The sequence below is a fragment of the Salmo salar genome, chromosome 15 (assembly GCF_965601325.2).
Source record: "Salmo salar chromosome 15, fSalSal1, whole genome shotgun sequence".
Lineage (NCBI taxonomy): Eukaryota > Metazoa > Chordata > Actinopteri > Salmoniformes > Salmonidae > Salmo > Salmo salar.
The window spans coordinates 35,449,268-35,470,581 of NC_138305.1; the positions used below are offsets into that span (position 1 = coordinate 35,449,268).

Below are 21,314 nucleotides of genomic sequence, written 5' to 3' on the forward strand. Positions count from 1 at the left end.
GCTAGTAGCTAATTTCCGTCTGCAAAGAGTATTCACTAAAAAGGGCATAGCCGCGGGAACTTGTTTGGGGGTGCTGGGATTTTTTCCCGCGCTGCAGACAGCTATATCGGTCCGCTAATACAGGACTATTAAAGGCCCAGTGCACTACTTTTGTGAAAAATATTTTCTTCCCACGGCTATGGAAAAGGTAATTGGGTTTTGTATTACTGCCAAGTGACTGCACAGGCTGGTTGAATAAATGAAATCCACTATTGTACATAAAAATATGCAAATTTATTCATTAAAAATAAGTAAATGAGAATTTCTTGGTACAATCATCACATTACTTATTATCTACGTCCCAAATGGCACCCTATTCCCTATATAGTGCATTACGTTTGCCAAAGTCCTTTTGGCCCTGGTCAAAAGTAGTGCACTAAATAGAGACGGTGCTATTTGGGATGCACCCATGATGTTTTGGCATCACATTTGAATGAAACAAAAATGTAATTCGGCTAGCGTCACACCGACACAGGAACGGACTGATGAACACTACCAATCAACACATACAGCGTTGACACAATCCGAAACAGGAAGTGACATCTTCTGTGTTCAGGGCCAACACTGATTGGCTGTATCCATTACTATTGTATAAATGAGTGTCACTTGACTCAGGACACATGACACAGATATCAAACTATAAACAAGTCCTATATTTAGTCCTGATTCATGTCTTTCTAGCTAATCAACAGACCCCTTGTCCCGCTGTGCGTGTCCTTGGATGTCAGCAAACCAAAATGGCAACCGCCTTGGTACGGCGGTTTGGCTGACAAGAGAAGAGCGAGTCAGTTTCATTTCCGGACAATGACCGCCTGGTCCAGGTAGATGGCTTCCCCCAAAAGAGCACAAGTCGTGAGCCTTTGGCAGAAGCCTGGACCTGTATCCAGGCCTGGTAGACTCCTTGTAGGGCACTAGGTATACTACTGTGAAGAGGAAGGGGGATTTAGAAGCTTGATTTTGGTCCTGGTCAAGTACAGTGGAGACTGAGGCTCTGTCTGTTTGGCACTAGAATAGCTTATCACAACAGGTGGGGGGCACAAATCTGGATGGGAAGGAGGGAGCGAGGGCTGGGGTGGAATGTTGGGGAACAGGAATTATGGCTTTGGCACTGAGCCGGCAGTGTGGAGTGAGGGGGCTGGGGTAGCGCCTTAAATGTCACACTATTCCCTATATAGTGCACTACTTTTTAAAAGTAGTGCTACATATTGAATAGGGTGTCATTTGGCACGCTGACAGAGTCTGGGTAGTGATTCCAAAGTGCCAGGGGGAGAGTCTCAGACAGAGCTGAGTTTAACCAGGCCCCTGACAGAGTCCTCGTGCAGAGAGTCCTGGCTGGCAGGGTCGTAGAGCTGGGCCGGGTTCATGTGTCCCCCGTGGGTCATGTGGGCGGGGCAGGGCAGAGTCAGAGGCATGGGGCCGGGCGAGGGCGTCTCCTCAGGACTGACAAAGTGATGGTGGTGGCAGTGGGTGTCTGGGTCCCTCAGGGTCAGCATGTCCCCCGCACAGCCCAGGCCGGGCATGGAGGAGGGCAGGGAAGGCTGGCTGGGGGCCAGTGAGGCACAGGGGCCCCCCAGGGAACTCTTCCCAGGGAGAGTGGGTCCCTCTCCGCCCATCATGACAGGGTTGCTGTGGAGCAGGGGTGTAGCGGCAGCCTGCAAAAGGAATTTGGTGCTCTGAATGCAGTGCTCTTGGTCACACTGAGGAGACGGGGAAAGTGACAGGAGATATAGATGAAGGTAAGAGAAGGGGGGGAAAAAACGTAGGAGAATGATATGTTTTTGAGGAGGGACAAGAAATAAAGAAAGTAAATGAGAGGGACAGGAAATACACACATATAAAAAGGTTAACAGACAAAAGAGGAAGAAAGTTAGTGAAACAAGGTCTTCCATAAAACATCCCATTACTACAGGCTCATTAGCATGTATAATCAACTCAATGCCTCATTCAACTCAAACAGGTGGTACTACCATGTCATTTCCATTCGATTTCCATTTTCAACACATTTTGAGATTTCCCAATGCTGCTTCCTTTTTTATTTTCAAACATTTTCATAATCTCTGCACGGGCGTACGGCCAAAGTTACTTGTTCTCACAGCTGCCAGCTTCAAGCAAGGCTGTATGCAAATAAGGAACTAGCTAGAAGACTATGATTATTCTGCTTGAGATAAAAAAGGACTATTTGAAACCACTGCAGGGAGAGGATCCACAGACTGCAGGGGGATAACACACATCAGCATTCATCAGAGTACCGACAGGTGAATTCAAATATGGATATATTTAGATGGAGGGTGATAGGATTGCCTCAGAGTGAGACGTGAGAAGTTACACCCCGATGAATCAATGAACACAAACACATAAGCTGTGTTCATTCACTATTAAATACTGCTCTCTGGATCACAGGGTAAAGCCCACTGCGACCACCAGTAGGGAGAGAGGGAGAGAAAAGGGAGAGAGAAAAGAGAGAGCGAGAGGATAAATAGCGAACCAGAGAGAGAGAGAGAGAGAGAGGAGAAAGGGAATCAGAGCCCAATAGTGACATGAATAGAGACAGATGACTGCTCTCTGTTGGTCGTAATAATGACAGAGTCCAGTTCAAAGAGCCATTTGTAAGTGAGTTGCTGACATCATAAGGGGAGTCCACTTTGAAATAACTTTCAAAGCGTTTCTCAGTGGTTATAAATACTGAAGTGCCAACTCAGTCCTGTGAAACCACAGAATGCATTAAGAAAGTGCTCTCTCTCTCTCTCCAGAGCACACCCACATCTCCCTCTTCCTATTTCTCACACACACACAACCTACCATGTGAATGTGAAGCTGGGTGGAGTTGTACATGCTGCTCCCATTGGAGTGTGACACAGGCTGGGGTGTGTCTGGCTGGATGAAGCCTCTTCTGTCAATAAGACTAGAAATAAAAGACATGGCACATGAGCAGAGGTCTTGAAATGTGTGTGTACCTGCAAAAGTGTCTGTGTTCACGCTTAGGTGTTTGTGTGTGTGTGTGTGTGTGAGAGAGAGAGAGTCTGCTTTGGTGTGCATGTGTGTAACTGCAGAGTGTTTGTGTGTGTGTCGCCTTGGTGCGAGCATTCATGCGTGTGTGAAGCCTCCGCGCCCCATCTCTCCATGCATACCCACACACAGAGCAGATGGTAGTCACCCGTCTACGGACAGAGAACAGTCACCTGAAATTCCCAGAGGATCCAATGTACAGTACCTACCTACTGAGCAAACCACACACATACCTCAGCTAGTATTACACATACCTCAGCTAGTATTACACATACCGCAGCTAGTATTACACATACCGCAGCTAGTATTACACATACCTCAGCTAGTATTACACATACCTCAGCTAGTATTACACATACCTCAGCTAGTATTACACATACCGCAGCTAGTATTACACATACCTCAGCTAGTATTACACATACCTCAGCTAGTATTACACATACCTCAGCTAGTATTACACATACCGCAGCTAGTATTACACATACCTCAGCTAGTATTACACATACCTCAGCTAGTATTACACATACCGCAGCTAGTATTACACATACCTCAGCTAGTATTACACATACCTCAGCTAGTATTACACATACCTCAGCTATTATTACACATACCTCAGCTATTATTACACATACCTCAGCTAGTATTACACATACCTCAGCTAGTATTACACATACCGCAGCTAGTATTACACATACCTCAGCTAGTATTACACATACCGCAGCTATTATTACACATACCTCAGCTAGTATTACACATACCTCAGCTAGTATTACACATACCTCAGCTAGTATTACACATACCTCAGCTAGTATTACACATACCTCAGCTAGTATTACACATTACACATACCTCAGCTAGTATTACACATACCTCAGCTAGTATTACACATACCTCAGCTAGTATTACACATACCTCAGCTAGTATTACACATACCTCAGCTATTATTACACATACCTCAGCTATTATTACACATACCGCAGCTATTATTACACATACCGCAGCTATTATTACACATACCGCAGCTATTATTACACATACCTCAGCTAGTATTACACATACCTCAGCTAGTGTTACACATACCGCAGCTAGTATTACACATACCGCAGCTAGTATTACACATACCGCAGCTAGTATTACACATACCTCAGCTATTCCACTATTGTCAAGCCAGATGCAACCCATTAATGTGATAGGCCAGCTAATGAATCAATGATAATTGTTACTCCACCAGATGTTTGAGAAACTGACTTGATTTTGTATCTGCGAGTAGTGTATGGAGTCAAATGAATGGGTGAAATAATTTAGGCCCCAAAATAAAATTGACCCTAATGTAACTCCATAGTTTTGGTATTGTGGTGTCATTGGGGATAGAGCAGATGACTGGATGAATGACATTATCCTCTACAGCCAGACCATTTGCGTTAAATGCAATAAAAAAACATATGCTGTAGGGACGCTTACGATGGATGTGCCCCAAATTGCACCCTATTCCCTATATAGTGCACTACCTTTGTCAAAAAGGTTGCAATTTGGGGTGTAGACAATGTGCTGAGCTCATCCTAATAATGTGTAAGACAAGGCTAGTTCCAGCTCCCTCGAAAGAGAACAGAAACAGAGTGTACAGTAATTATTCCTGCCTGCGTGCACTGATGGATATCTTGATTGAAAGCGTTGCTCATTTAACACAGTGGCTGACAGTTTGATTCACATAAGGGGAGCTCATTCAGTGGGTGCTGACTAATGCAGTAAAGGAGAGGAGAGGAGGAGGAAGGGGAGAGAAGAGGAGAAGGAGGAAGGGGAGAGGAGGAAGGGGAGAGAGGAGGAGGGAGAGAAGAGGAAGGGGAGAGAGATGGAGGGATAGAGGAGGAGGGAGAGAGATGGAGGAGGAGGAGGGAGAGAGATGGAGGGGAGGAAGAGAGAAGGAGGAGGAAGGGTTGAGAAGAGGAGGAGGAGGGAGAGAGATGGAGAGGAGGAGGAGGGAGACAGATGGAGAGGAGGAGGAGGGAGAGAGATGGAGAGGAGGAGGAGGGAGAGAGATGGAGAGGAGGAGGAGGGAGAGAGATGGAGAGGAGGAGGAGGGAGAGAGATGGAGAGGAGGAGGAGGGAGAGAGATGGAGAGGAGGAGGAGGGAGAGAGATGAGGAGGAGGGAGAGAGATGGAGAGAGATGGAGAGGAGGAGGAGGGAGAGAGATGGAGAGAGATGGAGAGGAGGAGGAGGGAGAGAGATGGAGAGAGATGGAGAGGAGGAGGAGGGAGAGAGATGAGGAGGAGGGAGAGAGATGGAGAGAGATGGAGAGGAGGAGGGAGAGAGATGGAGAGGAAGAGGAGGGAGAGAGATGGAGAGGAAGAGGAGGGAGAGAGATGGAGAGGAGGAGGAGGGAGAGAGATGGAGAGGAGGAGGAGGGAGAGAGATGGAGAGGAGGAGGAGGGAGAGAGATGGAGAGGAGGAGGAGGGAGAGAGATGGAGAGGAGGAGGAGGGAGAGAGATGGAGAGGAGGAGGAGGGAGAGAGATGGAGAGGAGGAGGAGGGAGAGAGATGGAGAGGAGGAGGAGGGAGAGAGATGGAGAGGAGGGGAGGGAGAGAGATGGAGAGGAGGAGGAGGGAGAGAGATGGAGAGGAGGAGGAGGGAGAGAGATGGGAGGAGGAGGAGGGAGAGAGATGGGGGAGGGGAGGGAGGAGATGGAGAGGAGGAGGAGGGAGAGAGATGGAGGAGGAGGAGGGTGAGAGAGGAGGAGGAGGGAGAGAGATGGAGAGGAGGAGGGGGAGAGAGATGGAGAGGAGGAGGGAGGGAGATGGAGAGGAGGAGGGGAGAGATGGAGGGAGAGAGATGGAGAGGAGGAGGGAGAGAGATGGAGGAGGAAGGGTTGAGAAGAGGAGGAGGAGGGAGAGAGATGGAGAGGAGGAGGAGGGAGAGAGATGGAGAGGAGGAGGAGGGAGAGAGATGGAGAGGAGGAGGAGGGAGAGAGATGGAGAGGAGGAGGAGGGAGAGAGATGGAGAGGAGGAGGAGGGAGAGAGATGGAGAGAGGAGGAGGGAGAGAGATGGAGAGAGGAGGAGGGAGAGAGATGGAGAGGAGGAGGAGGGAGAGAGATGGAGAGGAGGGAGAGAGATGGAGAGGAGGAGGAGGAGGGAGAGAGATGGAGAGGAGGAGGGAGAGAGATGGAGAGAGATGGAGAGGAGGAGGGAGAGAGATGGAGAGGAGGAGGGAGAGAGATGGAGAGGAGGAGGAGGGAGAGATAGATATTTTATTTCATTTGGTTTTTTATTAGGTCCCCATTAGCTGTTGTGAAAGCAGCAGCTACTCTTCCTAGGGTCCACACAAACCATGAAAGATGACATAATACAGAACATTAATAGTCAAGAACATCAAGGACAGAACTACATACATTAAAAAAAATGCACACGTAGCCTTCATATCAATACGTACACACAAACTATCTAGGTCAAATAGGGGAGAGGTGTTGCTTTATCAGTTATCTTAAATCAGGTTTGCTGTTCATTTGAGCAATACGAGATGAAAGAGAGTTCCATGCAATAAGGATTTGGGGACTGTGAAAAGACCCCTGGTGGCATGTCTGGTGGAGGGGAGGAGGGAGGGGTGAGAAGAGGAGGAAGGAGAGAGATTGAGGGGAGGAGTGCGAAAGAGAGATGGAGGGGAGGGGAGGAGGGAGGGGAGAGAAGAAGAGGAGGAGGGAGAGAGATGGAGGGGAGGAGGGAGAAAGAGATGGAGAGGACGGAGGGGAGAGAAGAGGAGGAGGAGGGAGAGAGATGGAGGGAGAAAGAGATATGGATAGGATGGGAGGAGGGATAAAAAGAGATGGAGAGGACGGGAGGGAGGGGAGAGAAGAGGAGGAGGGAGAGAGATGGAGGGGAGGGAGAAAGAGAGATGAGGGGAGGGGAGGAGGGAGGGGAGAGAAGAGGAGGAGATAGAGAGATGAATCTAAAATCCCTTGGATCTACAGTTGAGCTACAGTCGTGACTGTGTGGCCCCTCAGCGCATACAAAAGTATGTGTTCTCATTGGACAAGTTTCAGGAAGTACCTCCCTGTTTCAAATAGTTTTCTCCTTACTGAACACGACCAGCCTTGCTGTTAGGGTTAGTTTGGCCATGGCAGACAGAGACTCACCTGGGTGGAAGAGGACCACAGAGGGCAGCACAGCAGTTGGTCAGGATGTTCCCGTAGCTGTAGGGGTTGTAGTTGTCCTTCGCCCGTTTGGTCGACCACGAGCCTTTAATCTGGAGGGGGAACATGACCCATCAGTCCAAAGGGAAGGGAAGGGAACACTGCCGCTACCTCGCTCTCAAACCAAGGTGCATGAATTGAGGAGCAAATTGAAGTGAAGAGGAAATTCAGACACTCTTGGAGGACAGTGGAACTTGACCAATCACACCAGAGAGACAGTTCAGAAGGATGAGGGAGGATGTTCGAGTGTTCAATCTACCAGAACCTCAGCAGCGCAAGTGAAAAAAAATCAGGCCAGCAAGTTATTACATGGAGGACCAAGCGTGAAATGAGCCTTAATGAGACAGAATTTATATCAGCAGTCAAAGACGGAGAGAGCTGGATGATGACAAGTGGTGTGTGTGTGTACTCACGTCCTCGTTGGTGGTCTGATTGGAGCTGATGAGGTAGGTGTGGAAGCCCGACAGGCCCATAATGGACCACACCGAGAAGAAACACACCAGCACCTCCAACACAGTCATTCAGTTAAGGAAACGAGACCACCATCACTACAACAACTGGCACGTCGTCACGGTGACTGAGAGGTGGAGAGAGCTCTTGCATTTGACCTTGGTAACATAGTGGGACATAGTGGTATTGACTACCAGAAGATTGTCGGGCCATTGATATACTAGGCAATGCAATCTCCATGTGGTACGGCTCCATGAAATAACTGCTGTGTCCTCCGTAATGTCCCGAGAGACTCCAGGCAAAGTGGATACACACCAACAATCAACTAACATACACATCTAACCCAGCACACGTGCTACACACGCAAACACACACGTTAACGCCTCTCCCCCTATCATTTGTTTAGTGTATTCCAGCCTACAGAGAGAGTGTGTGTGTGTGTGTGTGTGGTGTGTGTGTGTGTGTGTGTGTGTGTGTGTGTGTGTGTGTGTGTGTGTGTGTGTGTGTGTGTGTGTGTGTGTGTGTGTGTGTGTCAGATCTGTTGCCTCTGCAGGATGACAGGGGGCGGGCCTATGTGCAGTGTGATCAAGGCCCAAATGAAAAATGACAGGTGCATGATTGTCAGAAAGCAGCAGGGTGGCTGGATGGAGACGAATGGAAAAGAGGCAATGTGTCTGTCTGCTCCCTAATGGAAATGAAAAGAAGGGAGATGGCAGCGTATAGCTCTCCCCTCAAATCAAACGAAAACCTGTCCCACAATGCACAGAATTTAAACACCTCCTCCTTGTGTTTATCTCTTCTGATGTTGTGTGTACGTGTGCGTCACGATTTCCGGACATTTGAGAAATTTACCGGACCCATATGCATTGGGTGCATAACCTGATTAGGGCGTCCACCCACGCTGCTCACAATGACAGAAATCACATTTAGATTATGGTAATTCATCTTAACATGGAATGGCGTTTCTGAATTCTGATGTGCACTTTGAAGATGTTAGAATAACAGTCCACATGTACTTTTCCTCAGCCAACAAGACGAGTAACGAACAGCAAAATCACTAGCTTATGTCAATCTACTATCCCCATAGTAGAAAAGCTTACCTATTCTATTAGTCAGCTTGTTGTTCTGCGCGAGAAAGAAATAGCCTATTCCAAACAGACTCTGGGACAATAGATTCCAAATTCATACGACCAGTAGTCCTAGCCTACACCAAAAAAACGTTAAAAAGCAAAGAGGCTGATGCAACAGATCAAAACGTTTAGTTTAAAATGTTGATAAACTATTATTTCTTCACATTATAAGCACAGCAATGTGCACAAGGCTGTAGGCTACACGCACATTTTCGTTCCATAATGCAATTAGCTGGAAACCGTAATTGTCAAAAGCACATGCGAGCGGTTTCCTGTGACAGAGATGAAAGTACCTTTAACATGTTAGTCATTTAGCATAAGCTCTTATCCAGAGCCACCTACAGGAGCAATTAGGGTTAAGTGCCTTGCACATACAGATTTTTTTCACCTCGTCGGCTCGGGGATTCGAACCAGCGACCTTTTGGTTACGGGCCCAAAGCTCTTAATCACTAGGCCGCTGTTGTCAAAAAACGGCTATTACCGGCTAACGGAAACGTTGGTGTGTGTGATAACCATTAGATTACTCCCACAGTTGGAAAGAGCGACATACTTACAGTATCATCTGTCATTCAGAGATGAGGACAGTATCATCTGTCATTCAGAGATGAGGACAGTATCATCTGTCATTCATAGAGATGAGGACAGTATCATCTGTCATTCAGAGGGATGAGGACAGTATCATCTGTCATTCAGAGATGAGGACAGTATCACCTGTCATTCAGAGAGATGAGGACAGTGTCATCTGTCATTCAGAGAGATGAGGACAGTGTCATCTGTCATTCGAGAGATGAGGACAGTATCATCTGTCATTCAGAGATGAGGACAGTATCATCTGTCATTCAGAGATGAGGACAGTATCATCTGTCATTCAGAGATGAGGACAGTATCATCTGTCATTCAGAGAGATGAGGACAGTATCATCTGTCATTCAGAGGGATGAGGACAGTATCATCTGTCATTCAGAGGGATGAGGACAGTGTCATCTGTCATTCAGAGAGATGAGGACAGTATCACCTGTCATTCAGAGAGATGAGGACAGTATCACCTGTCATTCAGAGAGATGAGGACAGTGTCACCTGTCATTCAGAGAGATGAGGACAGTGTCATCTGTCATTCAGAGATGAGGACAGTGTCATCTGTCATTCAGAGATGAGGACAGTATCATCTGTCATTCAGAGATGAGGACATTATCATCTGTCATTCAGAGATGAGGACAGTATCATCTGTCATTCAGAGAGATGAGGACAGTATCATCTGTCATTCAGAGAGATGAGGACAGTATCATCTGTCATTCAGAGGGATGAGGACAGTATCATCTGTCATTCAGAGATGAGGACAGTGTCATCTGTCATTCAGAGAGATGAGGACAGTGTCATCTGTCATTCAGAGATGAGGACAGTATCACCTGTCATTCAGAGAGATGAGGACAGTATCACCTGTCATTCAGAGAGATGAGGACAGTGTCATCTGTCATTCAGAGATGAGGACAGTGTCATCTGTCATTCAGAGATGAGGACAGTGTCATCTGTCATTCAGAGATGAGGACAGTGTCATCTGTCATTCAGAGATGAGGACAGTATCATCTGTCATTCAGAGATGAGGACAGTATCATCTGTCATTCAGAGATGAGGACAGTATCATCTGTCATTCAGAGATGAGGACAGTGTCATCTGTCATTCAGAGATGAGGACAGTGTCATCTGTCATTCAGAGAGATGAGGACAGTGTCATCTGTCATTCAGAGAGATGAGGACAGTGTCATCTGTCATTCAGAGATGAGGACAGTGTCATCTGTCATTCAGAGAGATGAGGACAGTATCATCTGTCATTCAGAGATGAGGACAGTGTCATCTGTCATTCAGAGAGATGAGGACAGTGTCATCTGTCATTCAGAGAGATGAGGACAGTATCATCTGTCATTCAGAGAGATGAGGACAGTATCATCTGTCATTCAGAGAGATGAGGACAGTATCATCTGTCATTCAGAGAGATGAGGACAGTATCATCTGTCATTCAGAGAGATGAGGACAGTATCATCTGTCATTCAGAGAGACGAGGACAGTATCATCTGTCATTCAGAGAGACGAGGACAGTATCATCTGTCATTCAGAGAGACGAGGACACTATCACGCAGACAGACAGACAGACAGACAGACAGACAGACAGACAGACAGACAGACAGACAGACAGACAGACAGACAGACAGACAGACAGACAGACAGACAGACAGACAGACAGACAGACAGACAGACAGACAGACTCTCCCCCAGTGAAAGGATATCTGGCAGGGCTGTCTTTGAGTGCGCTGAGGAAGCCTGTCCGTTTGGATCCTGCGGAGAGCAGAGAGAGAGAACAGAGAGAACAGAGAGCAAAGAGAGAGAACAGAGAGAGCAGGGAGAGAGAACAGAGAGAGCAGGGAGAGAGAACAGAGAGAGCAGGGAGAGAGAACAGAGAGAGCAGGGAGAGAGAACAGAGAGAGCAGGGAGAGAGAACAGAGAGAGCAGGGAGAGAGAACAGAGAGAGCGGAGAGAGAACAGAGAGAGCAGGGAGAGAGAACAGAGAGAGCAGGGAGAGAGAACAGAGAGAGCAGGGAGAGAGAACAGAGAGAGCAGGGAGAGAGAACAGAGAGAGCAGGGAGAGAGAACAGAGAGAGCAGGGAGAGAGAACAGAGAGAGCAGGGAGAGAGAACAGAGAGAGCAGGGAGAGAGAACAGAGAGAGCAGGGAGAGAGAACAGAGAGAGCAGGGAGAGAGAACAGAGAGAGCAGGGAGAGAGAACAGAGAGAGCAGGGAGAGAGAACAGAGAGAGCAGGGAGAGAGAACAGAGAGAGCAGGGAGAGAGAACAGAGAGAGCTTGTTGGTAGAGTGGAACATCCAAAGTCTCACTGAGCACCATGATGATGAGCTAGTCAATACACAGCATTACTTCACATAACTGAAGCTACTCACACTGACTGACTGACTGCACCTGGGAGAGTAACTGATGTTACTCACACTGACTGACTGACTGCACCTGGGAGAGTAACTGATGTTACTCACGCTGACTGACTGACTGCACCTGGGAGAGTAACTGATGTTACTCACGCTGACTGACTGACTGCACCTGGGAGAGTAACTGATGTTACTCACGCTGACTGACTGACTGCACCTGGGAGAGTAACTGATGTTACTCACGCTGACTGACTGACTGCACCTGGGAGAGTAACTGATGCTAGTCACTGACTGACTGACTGACTGCACCTGGGAGAGTAACTGATGCTAGTCACACTGACTGACTGACTGCACCTGGGAGAGTAACTGATGCTGGTCACACTGACTGACTGACTGACTGACTGCACCTGGGAGAGTAACTGATGCTAGTCACACTGACTGACTGACTGACTGCACCTGGGAGAGTAACTGATGCTAGTCACACTGACTGACTGACTGCACCTGGGAGAGTAACTGATGCTAGTCACACTGACTGACTGCACCTGGGAGAGTAACTGATGCTAGTCACACTGACTGACTGACTGACTGCACCTGAGAGAGTAACTGATGTTACTCACGCTGACTGACTGCACCTGGGAGAGTAACTGATGCTAGTCACACTGACTGACTGCACCTGGGAGAACAGAGAGGAGCAGAAAAGGAGATCTCTAGCCCTGTGCTCTGTCTATACAGCAGTAACACATTGAAAACCTCCCTACACAAAGGCAATGATGAGAAAACTAGGTTTAATTCAGGGCTTGATGTGAAGGGTCAATAGGCTGAATCAGTCAAGTAATCCACCAGAAACTCTAGACTTGATCAAAACACCTCTACTGTGGTGAAGCAGGGAATGTGTGCATCCCAAATGGCCCCACCCTATATAGTGCACTACTTTTGAACAGAGCCAATAGGGTACCATTTGGGACGCGACAATGACTGCCAATTAAGGGTTCAGAAGAAGCTCTTCCCATCTGGGGCGGCAGGTAGCCTACTGGTTAGAGCGTTGGACTAGTAACCGAAAAGTTGCAAGATCGAATCCCTAAGCTGACAAGGTACGAATCTGTCATTCTGCCCCTGAACAAGGCAGTTAACCCACTGTTCCTAGGCCGTCATTATAAATAAGAATTTGTTCTTAACTGACTTGCCTAGTTAAATAAAGATAAAATAAGGCTACACATAGGACACACTAACCACAATCAATCCCCACAACCCGGTTAGTTACAGTAATCAATGGGCCTACTGCTGATCACTGATACAAATGAAACCTCAATCCATTCATTATAGCCTGTAGAGAAGCCATTGTAGGAAATGACTAAACAAACAGGTATATAATTAAAGCCAGGCCATGCGTATGTTGACTCTCTCCCTGCAGTGAGTTGTGGTCCCCAGACCGGGGTTGCAGTGTGCACACCCCTGGGGCCGTATGTATCAAGCTCAGTGTATCTCAGAGTAAAAGATTACATGGACGGGGGGAGCTGATCCTAGATCAGCACTTCTCTTCTGAGAGGCTTGATACATACGGCCCCTGGTCTGCTGACTGATCTGTGGTGTAAAGTGTCACAATGCTCTGTCTCCTCACACAGAGAGAGAGAGAAGCCATGTCACCAGCTTTGCTGACAGCCAGCCTCCGCTGGGGAGCAGGGAGGGAGGGCAGTACTCTGCGGAGTGGAGGTAGGGAGAGGGGCTGATCGATGTCAGAGCCCATCTCACCCATTACAGAGATGAAGTGCCCTAGGAGGTAGTGTTGCTCAGGGCTAGAGGCTGCTAGAGGGTGTGGCCCTTGTTTATGTGTATATATTGCTGACTGTTAAATACACCTGAAAAGAATGTGAGAAACGCTGTGCTGCAGTGTATCGGGATAGGAAAATTAAGTAAAGATGTCTAGGGCAAAAAAAGATTGATACCTATTAGAGAAATACCAGGGTAATATATTCCCTCATCTTGTCCTTGTTGATATTATCTGCATAACAAACAGTATGTTCAGGGTACCTGACATGTACAGGAGACTTGTTTGGGGAAAAACTGAGTTTTGTGTTTATCTCAGGGCATCACCACTGTGTGTGTGTGTGTCTGGTCGGAGTCACTCACTCAGGATGACGTGTGTAATAACGAAGGCGAAGATGAAGACGGTGAGGAAGGAGAGGGACAGGATGAAGAGGTAGAAGAAACGGTAGTTCCTCTTCCCAACACAGTTCCCCACCCAGGGACAGTGGTGGTCAAAACGCTCTGCAGAGAGAGAGAGAGAGAGAGGGGAGAGAGAGAGGGGAGAGTGAGAAAGAGGGGAGAGAGAGGGGAGAGTGAGAGAAACAGAGAGAGAGAGAGAGGAGAGTGAGAAAGAGGGGAGTGAGAGAAACAGAGAGAGAGAGAGGAGAGGAGAGAAAGAGGGGAGAAAAAGAGGAGAGGGAGAAACAGAGAGAGGGAAGTGGAGAGAAAGGGAAACAGAAAAGTGTAAAGAGTGGAAGAGAGAATTAAAGGGGAAGAGAGAGGGAAGAAGGTAGCGGATAGAAAAGGAAATAAAAAGTAGAAAGCGAGGGGAGGGTAGATGGTTTAAAAGTCATACATATGGAACAGCCATGGAGTTAGTCAGTTTCTCCTATTATGTTCCCACAGAAAGAAGCCTGAGCGTCTGAGTGATGTCCAGGTCTACTCCACTCACCTACACAGTTGTCACACAGGCTGCAGTGCGAGGCCCGTGGGGGCCTGAAGATCTTGCAGGTGAAGCAGTACTTAAGCTTGACCGTCTGCCCGTTGATGACCACTTCTCTGATCCTCGGGGGCGGCCTGTACCCTGGACCACTGGGGCCATTAGCGGCGTCTGAAGAGGAGCACACAAGACCAAGTCAGATTTAGTTCACAAGGGAAGCATATTCCTTTGTTTTCCTATGTTGGATATCCAGTGCATTCTCAGAGCTGTATCTTATTTCAAAATGCACAGCCAGTCTGGTAGGGGCAAGATACGAACTCCTGTATCCAAGGGGGCTCTGGCTCTGTTTTTATTTCCCTGTTCCCCGTAATAAACAAAATAAGTCACGCAATCGCATCAACAGTATAGGCTTTCACAGTCAGCACATTTTACTGGCTTCCTCGCTGATGCAATTTACAGCGGCAGGCACCTGGGGCACGGTGGCACAGTGTTAACTTGATTACATTATTCATCTCAGATCTAGCACTCATCACACACACTGCATGCTCTTCCTGCTTGGAGACGGGGGGGGGGGCACACCTAATTGATCCAGAAAAAGTTATTTATTAGTCTCAGTGTGGTCTGGGGGGTGAGGCTTCTGGTGGGTGGGGGCCAAAGGGACGGCCCTGCAGCCCTGCATAACACTTACTCTGCATCACTGCCTTGGACCATTGTTTTCATCATACACTGCATCATTCCTTGTTAACATTTCATTGCACTGTACCACTGGTTTATTGTTTAATATAAATAGAGTGTATAAACGTTAAAGATCGCTCCGCCATTTCCTGGTTGCTATAATTCTAATAGTTTCAGTTTATGTAACAAAACAAGCAAGGATAGTGTAGAAAACCATTCTACCATCTAAACCGCTGTGAAATATATTTTCCATAACCAAAATATTGTATTTTCAGCTGTTTGAAGCTGGTGTACAAAACCAAAAGTAAAAGACGCAAAAACTAAACTTAAGAATGGGAAGCATAGAAATAGCGCACATAGAACAGATTGACTGTTTCTTAGACTTGCTTTAAATGAGAAAGAAATATTTGTTATAGATCTGTCAATGTGAATTTGGTCAGATCGCCCAAAAAGTTAAATATTGCAGATTTACCTATCATGTTTCAGGCGACAACGGAATATCAATGTGGTGAACATCTGTGGGATTGAGGTTTAGCCTCAATATTTAACCACGACTTTGTGCATATGAAAAACAAGACATTGACAGTGGCGGTGACAGTAGCGTCGGAACAGAGCATACATTAAGTATATTGCGGAAAGGGAATGAGATCACTTGCAATCACATTCACGTCATTCTTATACACAGAGGATTGTGAATGCATTTAACAACACGACTCCTGCTGAAACACAGTGCAGGAATGATGAGAAGTATATATAAAAAGGAGGAGAGAGAGACAGAAAAACACACAGTGTGTCACATCCTGACCAGTAAAAGGGGTTATTTGTCATTATAGTTGGTCAGGGCGTGGCAGGGGGGTGTTTGTTTTGTGTGTTTGGGTATTTTGGGTTTAGGTTCTAGTTTTCTTATTTCTATGTTTAAATCTAGCTTTTCTATTTCTATGTGAGTTTTGGCAATGACCTCCAATTAGAGGCAGCTGGTTGTTGTCTCTAATAGGAGGCCATATTTAGTTGTGTTTGTTTTCACTTGTGTTTGTGGGTGGGTGCTTCTAGTATAGTCTGTGCACCTTACTGGACTGTTTTTGTCATTTGTTTATTTTGATTAAGTGTTTTCTTTAATAAAATAAGAAGATGAGCACTTTACCCGCTGCGCCTTGGTCCTACCCTTACGATGTCCATGACACAGTGAGAGAGAAGCACAGCAGACATCAGACAGAATGCATTGTGGGACTGCAAGTTGTGGGAAGCAGCAAATAAAGCAGCTTAGAATTGAAAACACATCGAGCTGCTCCAAAGCTAACATTCGGGAGCGAGACTGAAGAAGCGTGGGAGAGACAAAGACAAAGTAGTAGTTTGAAGGCGTTTAGGTTGCAAGGGCTAGGTTGTGAAACAGACAATAGGACTACCTCTCCATAAGCTCACTGCTTTTTCAGTGCAGGCCTGTAATATTACTTTTCATCAACGTTCAATAAACAAAATGTAATTCTCGTTTATAGGTATTGTTTGTAGGCACGATTTTGACGACAATTAGCACCAATTTCCTGTTTGTAGAGTTGACGGTACAGTCCAGAACCTCTACATCCTTTAATACAGGATGTGCAGATGTTATTTCTAGACGTGCATCACATAGTGACTGGCCACAGACACTAAACAACCAAACTGAGTAAATATAACAGAATTCTTTCCACCCTTCCTCATCAAACGTATACAACAGCGTTGAGGTGGTGAGACATAGGATATGTCCCAAATGGCAACTCATTTCCAATATAGTGAACTACTTTTGACCAGAGCCCTATGGGGACTGGTGAAAAGTAGTGCATTACATGAGAAATAGGGTGCCATATGAGACGCAGCCAGGAAACGTTTTCTCTTCTGCTATAAAAAAGCTGGAGTTAGATGCAGAGCAAGCAATGCCCAAATTTGGTCATTCTCTCAGTAATGACTCTTTTGTGATTGACAGGTCTGTTCCGGAATGCTGTATTCACATGGAAAAACACAGTTTAAATATACATTGATTGTTCGGTCTGTATAATACAGATTCTGTCAGTGAACATCCCTGACTCATTCTTCTTGGTTTGCGTGTCTCATAACAAAAGGGAACAAGTGTCTTGCATGTGATAAAGGAGGGTTGGTTCCCAAATGGCACCCTATTCCCTACATATTGCACTACCTTTAACCAGAGGCCTATGAGTCCTGATCGAAAGTATTGCACTAAAAGGGAATATGGTAAAACATTTGCGACACGGCTGAGATATTTTCTAAATTGAACTCTAAAATGAGTCCCTTAAAATCAGGCTGTTTGGACCACATGCCATTGTGCTCTGGGCAAAGCACCTCTCAAAGCTGATGTCATCTCTGAACACCTTATCATCTCACTGGCACGCACACACAGGCGTTTAGAGGGCGGCACGTGATTGGCTCGATCCACGCCGTTTAATAGAGGTCGGGTGAAGTTCACGTTGATAACAAATCTATCTACCTCATTAGAACACAAACAAGGAGAAGCAGCCACCTCAGAGTTCTGCCTCAGCAAAGTCCCAAAATGCACCCTATTCCCTACATAGTGCACTACTTTTGACCAGAACCCAGTTCTGGACTGTTAGGAAACCAGGTGGTCTCCATAGTTACCAATCTGTCTCTCCAAGTCGGCAGCCTCGTCGGGTGTGGCACGGGGCAGGACTCCCGGGTCACTGAAGCTGGCTCTGAACAGCATCCCCAGAACAAAGACAAACAGCACCCCTCCGATTACCGGGATGGCCGGGGTCAGGTTGGACGCCAGGAATGGGCAGCTGGAAGAGGGGAGGAACGAAAAGAATTAGGAATGGAAAAGCATGTAGCTCATTTCCCCCCCAAACATCGGACACCCCCAAACATCGGACACTCTAGTGGTTGGAGGATTAAATCACCTTGAGCTCAACATTTAAATGGCCTGGGAAATAACAGTACGTTTTGTGACTAAAGACACCCTTCTAGCTAGCTGACCACCAATTTTCATTGCAGTTTATGTAAGTTTTGAGACTTTTCAAAAAAGTTATATATATATATATATATATAAACTCAGCAAAAAAAAGTAACGTCCTCTCACTGTCACTTGCATTTATTTTCAGCAAACTTAACGTGTAAATATTTGTATGAACAAAACAAGATTCAACAACTGAGACATAAACTAAACAAGTTCCACAGACATGTAACTAACAGAAATGAAATAATGTGTCCCTGAACAAAGGGGGGGGGGGTCAAAATCAAAAGTAACAGTCAGTATCTGGAGTGGCCACCAGCTGCATTAAGTACTGCAGTGCATCTCCTCCTGGACTGCACCAGATTTGCCAGTTCTTGCTGTGAGATGTTATCCCACTCTTCCACCAAGGCACCTGCAAGTTCGCGGACATTTCTGGGGGGAATGGCCCTAGACCTCACCCTCCGATCCAACAGGTCCCAGACGTGCTCAATGGGATTGAGATCCGGGCTCTTCGCAGGCCATGGCAGAACACTGACATTCCTGTCTTGCAGGAAATCACGCACAGAACGAGCAGTATGGCTGGTGGCATTGTCATGACAGGATGAGCCTGCAGGAAGGGTACCACATGGAGGAGGATGTCTTCCCTGCAACACACAGTGTTGAGATTGCCTGCAATGACAACAAGCTCAGTCTGATGATTCTGTGACACACAGAGTACAGGCCTCGGTGTAACGCTTATTCCTTCGACGATAAATGCGAATCCGACCATCACCCCTGGTGAGACAAAACCGCGACTCGTCAGTGAAGAGCATTTTTGCCAGTCCTGTCTGGTTCAGCGATGGTGGGTTTGTGCCCATAGGCGACGTTGTTGCCGGTTATGTCTGGTGAGGACCTGCCTTACAACAGGCCTACAAACCCTCAGTCCAGCCTCTCTCAGTCTATTGAGGACAGTCTGAGCACTGATGGAGGGATTGTGCATTCCTCGTGTAACTCGGGCAGTTATTGTTGCCATCCTGTACCTGTCCCGCAGGTGTGATGTTCGGATGTACCGATCCTGTGCAGGTGTTGTTACACGTGGTCTGCCACTGCGAGGATGATCGGCTGTCCGTCCTGTCTCCCTGTAGCACTGTCTTAGGCGTCTCACAGTACGGACATTGCAATTTATTTTTGCAATTTACATTTATTTTTTTGCTGAGTTTATATACACTGCTCAAAAAAATAAAGGGAACACTAAAATAACACATCCTAGATCTGAATGAAATAATCTTATTAAATACTTTTTTCTTTACATAGTTGAATGTGCTGACAACAAAATCACACAAAAATAATCAATGGAAATCCAATTTATCAACCCATGGAGGTCTGGATTTGGAGTCACACTCAAAATTAAATTGGAAAACCACACTACAGGCTGATCCAACTTTGATGTAATGTCCTTAAAACAAGTCAAAATAAGGCTCAGCAGTGTGTGTGGCCTCCACGTGCCTGTATGACCTCCCTACAACGCCTGGGCATGCTCCTGATGAGGTGGCGGATGGTCTCCTGAGGGATCTCCTCCCAGACCTGGACTAAAGCATCCGCCAACTCCTGGACAGTCTGTGGTGCAACGTGGCGTTGTTGTTTGGATCGAGACATGATGTCCCAGATATGCTCAATTGGATTCAGGTCTGGGGAACGGGCGGGCCAGTCCATAGCATCAATGCCTTCCTCTTGCAGGAACTGCTGACACACTCCAGCCACATGAGGTCTAGCATTGTCTTGCATTAGGAGGAACCCAGGGCCAACCGCACCAGCATATGGTCTCACAAGGGGTCTGAGGATCTCATCTCGGTACCTAATGGCAGTCAGGCTACCTCTGGCGAGCACATGGAGGGCTGTGCAGCCCCCCAAAGAAATGCCACCCCACACCATGACTGACCCACCGCCAAACCGGTCATGCTGGAGGATGTTGCAGGCAGCAGAACGTTCTCCACGGCGTCTCCAGACTTGTGCTCAGTGTGAACCTGCTTTCATCTGTAAAGAGCACAGGGCGCCAGTGGCGAATTTGCCAATCTTGGTGTTCTCTGGCAAATGCCAAACGTCCTGCACGGTGTTGGGCTGTAAGCACAACCCCCACCTGTGGACGTCGGGCCCTCATACCACCCTCATGGAGTCTGTTTCGGACCGTTTGAGCAGACACATGCACATTTGTGGCCTGCTGGAGGTCATTTTGCAGGGCTCTGGCAGTGCTTCTCCTGCTCCTCCTTGCACAAAGGCGGAGGTAACGGTCCTGCTGCTGGGTTGTTGCCCTCCTACGGCCTCCTCCACATCTCCTGATGTACTGGCCTGTCTCCTGGTAGTGCCTCCATGCTCTGGACACTACGCTGACCGACACAGCAAACCTTCTTGCCACAGCTCGCATTGATGTACCATCCTGGATGAGCTGCACTACCTGAGCCACTTGTGTGGGTTGTAGACTCCGTCTCATGCTACCACTAGAGTGAAAGCACCGCCAGCATTCAAAAGTGACCAAAACATCAGCCAGGAAGCATAGGAACTGAGAAGTGGTCTGTGGTCACCACCTGCAGAACCACTCCTTTATTGGGGGTGTCTTGCTAATTGCCTATAATTTCCACCTGTTGTCTATTCCATTTGCACAACAGCATGTGAAATGTATTGTCAATCAGTGTTGCTTCCTAAGTGGACAGTTTGATTTCACAGAAGTGTGATTGACTTGGAGTTACATTGTGTTGTTTAAGTGTTCCCTTTATTTTTTTGAGCAGTGTATGTGTGTGTGTGTGTGTGTGTGTGTGTGTGTGTGTGTGTGTGTGTGTGTGTGATGTATGTATGTATGTATATATATATATATATATATATATATATATATATATATATATATATATATATATATACATACATACATATACACACACATATTATATATATATATATATATATATATATATATATTTTTTTTTTTTAACTCAGCAAAAAAAGAAACGTCCCTTTTTCAGGACCCTGTCTTTCAAAGATAATTAATAAAAATCCAAATAACTTCACTGATCTTCATTGTAAAGGGTTTGAACACTGTTTCCCATGCTTGTTCAATTAACCATAAACAATTAATGAACATGCACCTGTGGAACGATCGTTAAGACACTAACAGCTTACAGACGATAGGCAATTAAGGTCACAGTTATGAAAACTATATATATATACACACACACATTGTGAGACACACTGTATATTGTCAAATTTGACTGCGTGACAGAGCACATGTTTAA

At 46.6% G+C, this 21,314-nt stretch overlaps 1 protein-coding gene across 2 annotated transcripts in view; it reads right to left on the reverse strand.

Moving 5' to 3' along the window:
• Nucleotides 1–258: 258 nt before the first annotated feature.
• Nucleotides 259–21,314, reverse strand: part of zdhhc14 (zDHHC palmitoyltransferase 14) — a 32,007-nt gene continuing 10,951 nt past the window's right edge. The window contains exons 2-9 of one of the 2 annotated variants that reach the window (XM_045695618.2): nucleotides 17,721–17,881; nucleotides 14,433–14,591; nucleotides 13,865–14,002; nucleotides 11,090–11,138; nucleotides 7,643–7,745; nucleotides 7,173–7,282; nucleotides 2,839–2,941; nucleotides 259–1,736 (exon numbers count right to left, since the gene is read on the reverse strand). In XM_045695618.2, the coding sequence (XP_045551574.1) occupies nucleotides 1,314–1,736; nucleotides 2,839–2,941; nucleotides 7,173–7,282; nucleotides 7,643–7,745; nucleotides 11,090–11,138; nucleotides 13,865–14,002; nucleotides 14,433–14,591; nucleotides 17,721–17,881 (1,246 nt within the window). In that variant the 3' untranslated portion in view covers nucleotides 259–1,313. The remainder of the gene's footprint in view (nucleotides 1,737–2,838; nucleotides 2,942–7,172; nucleotides 7,283–7,642; nucleotides 7,746–11,089; nucleotides 11,139–13,864; nucleotides 14,003–14,432; nucleotides 14,592–17,720; nucleotides 17,882–21,314) is intronic. The other variant, XM_045695619.2, reaches the window with a different exon arrangement.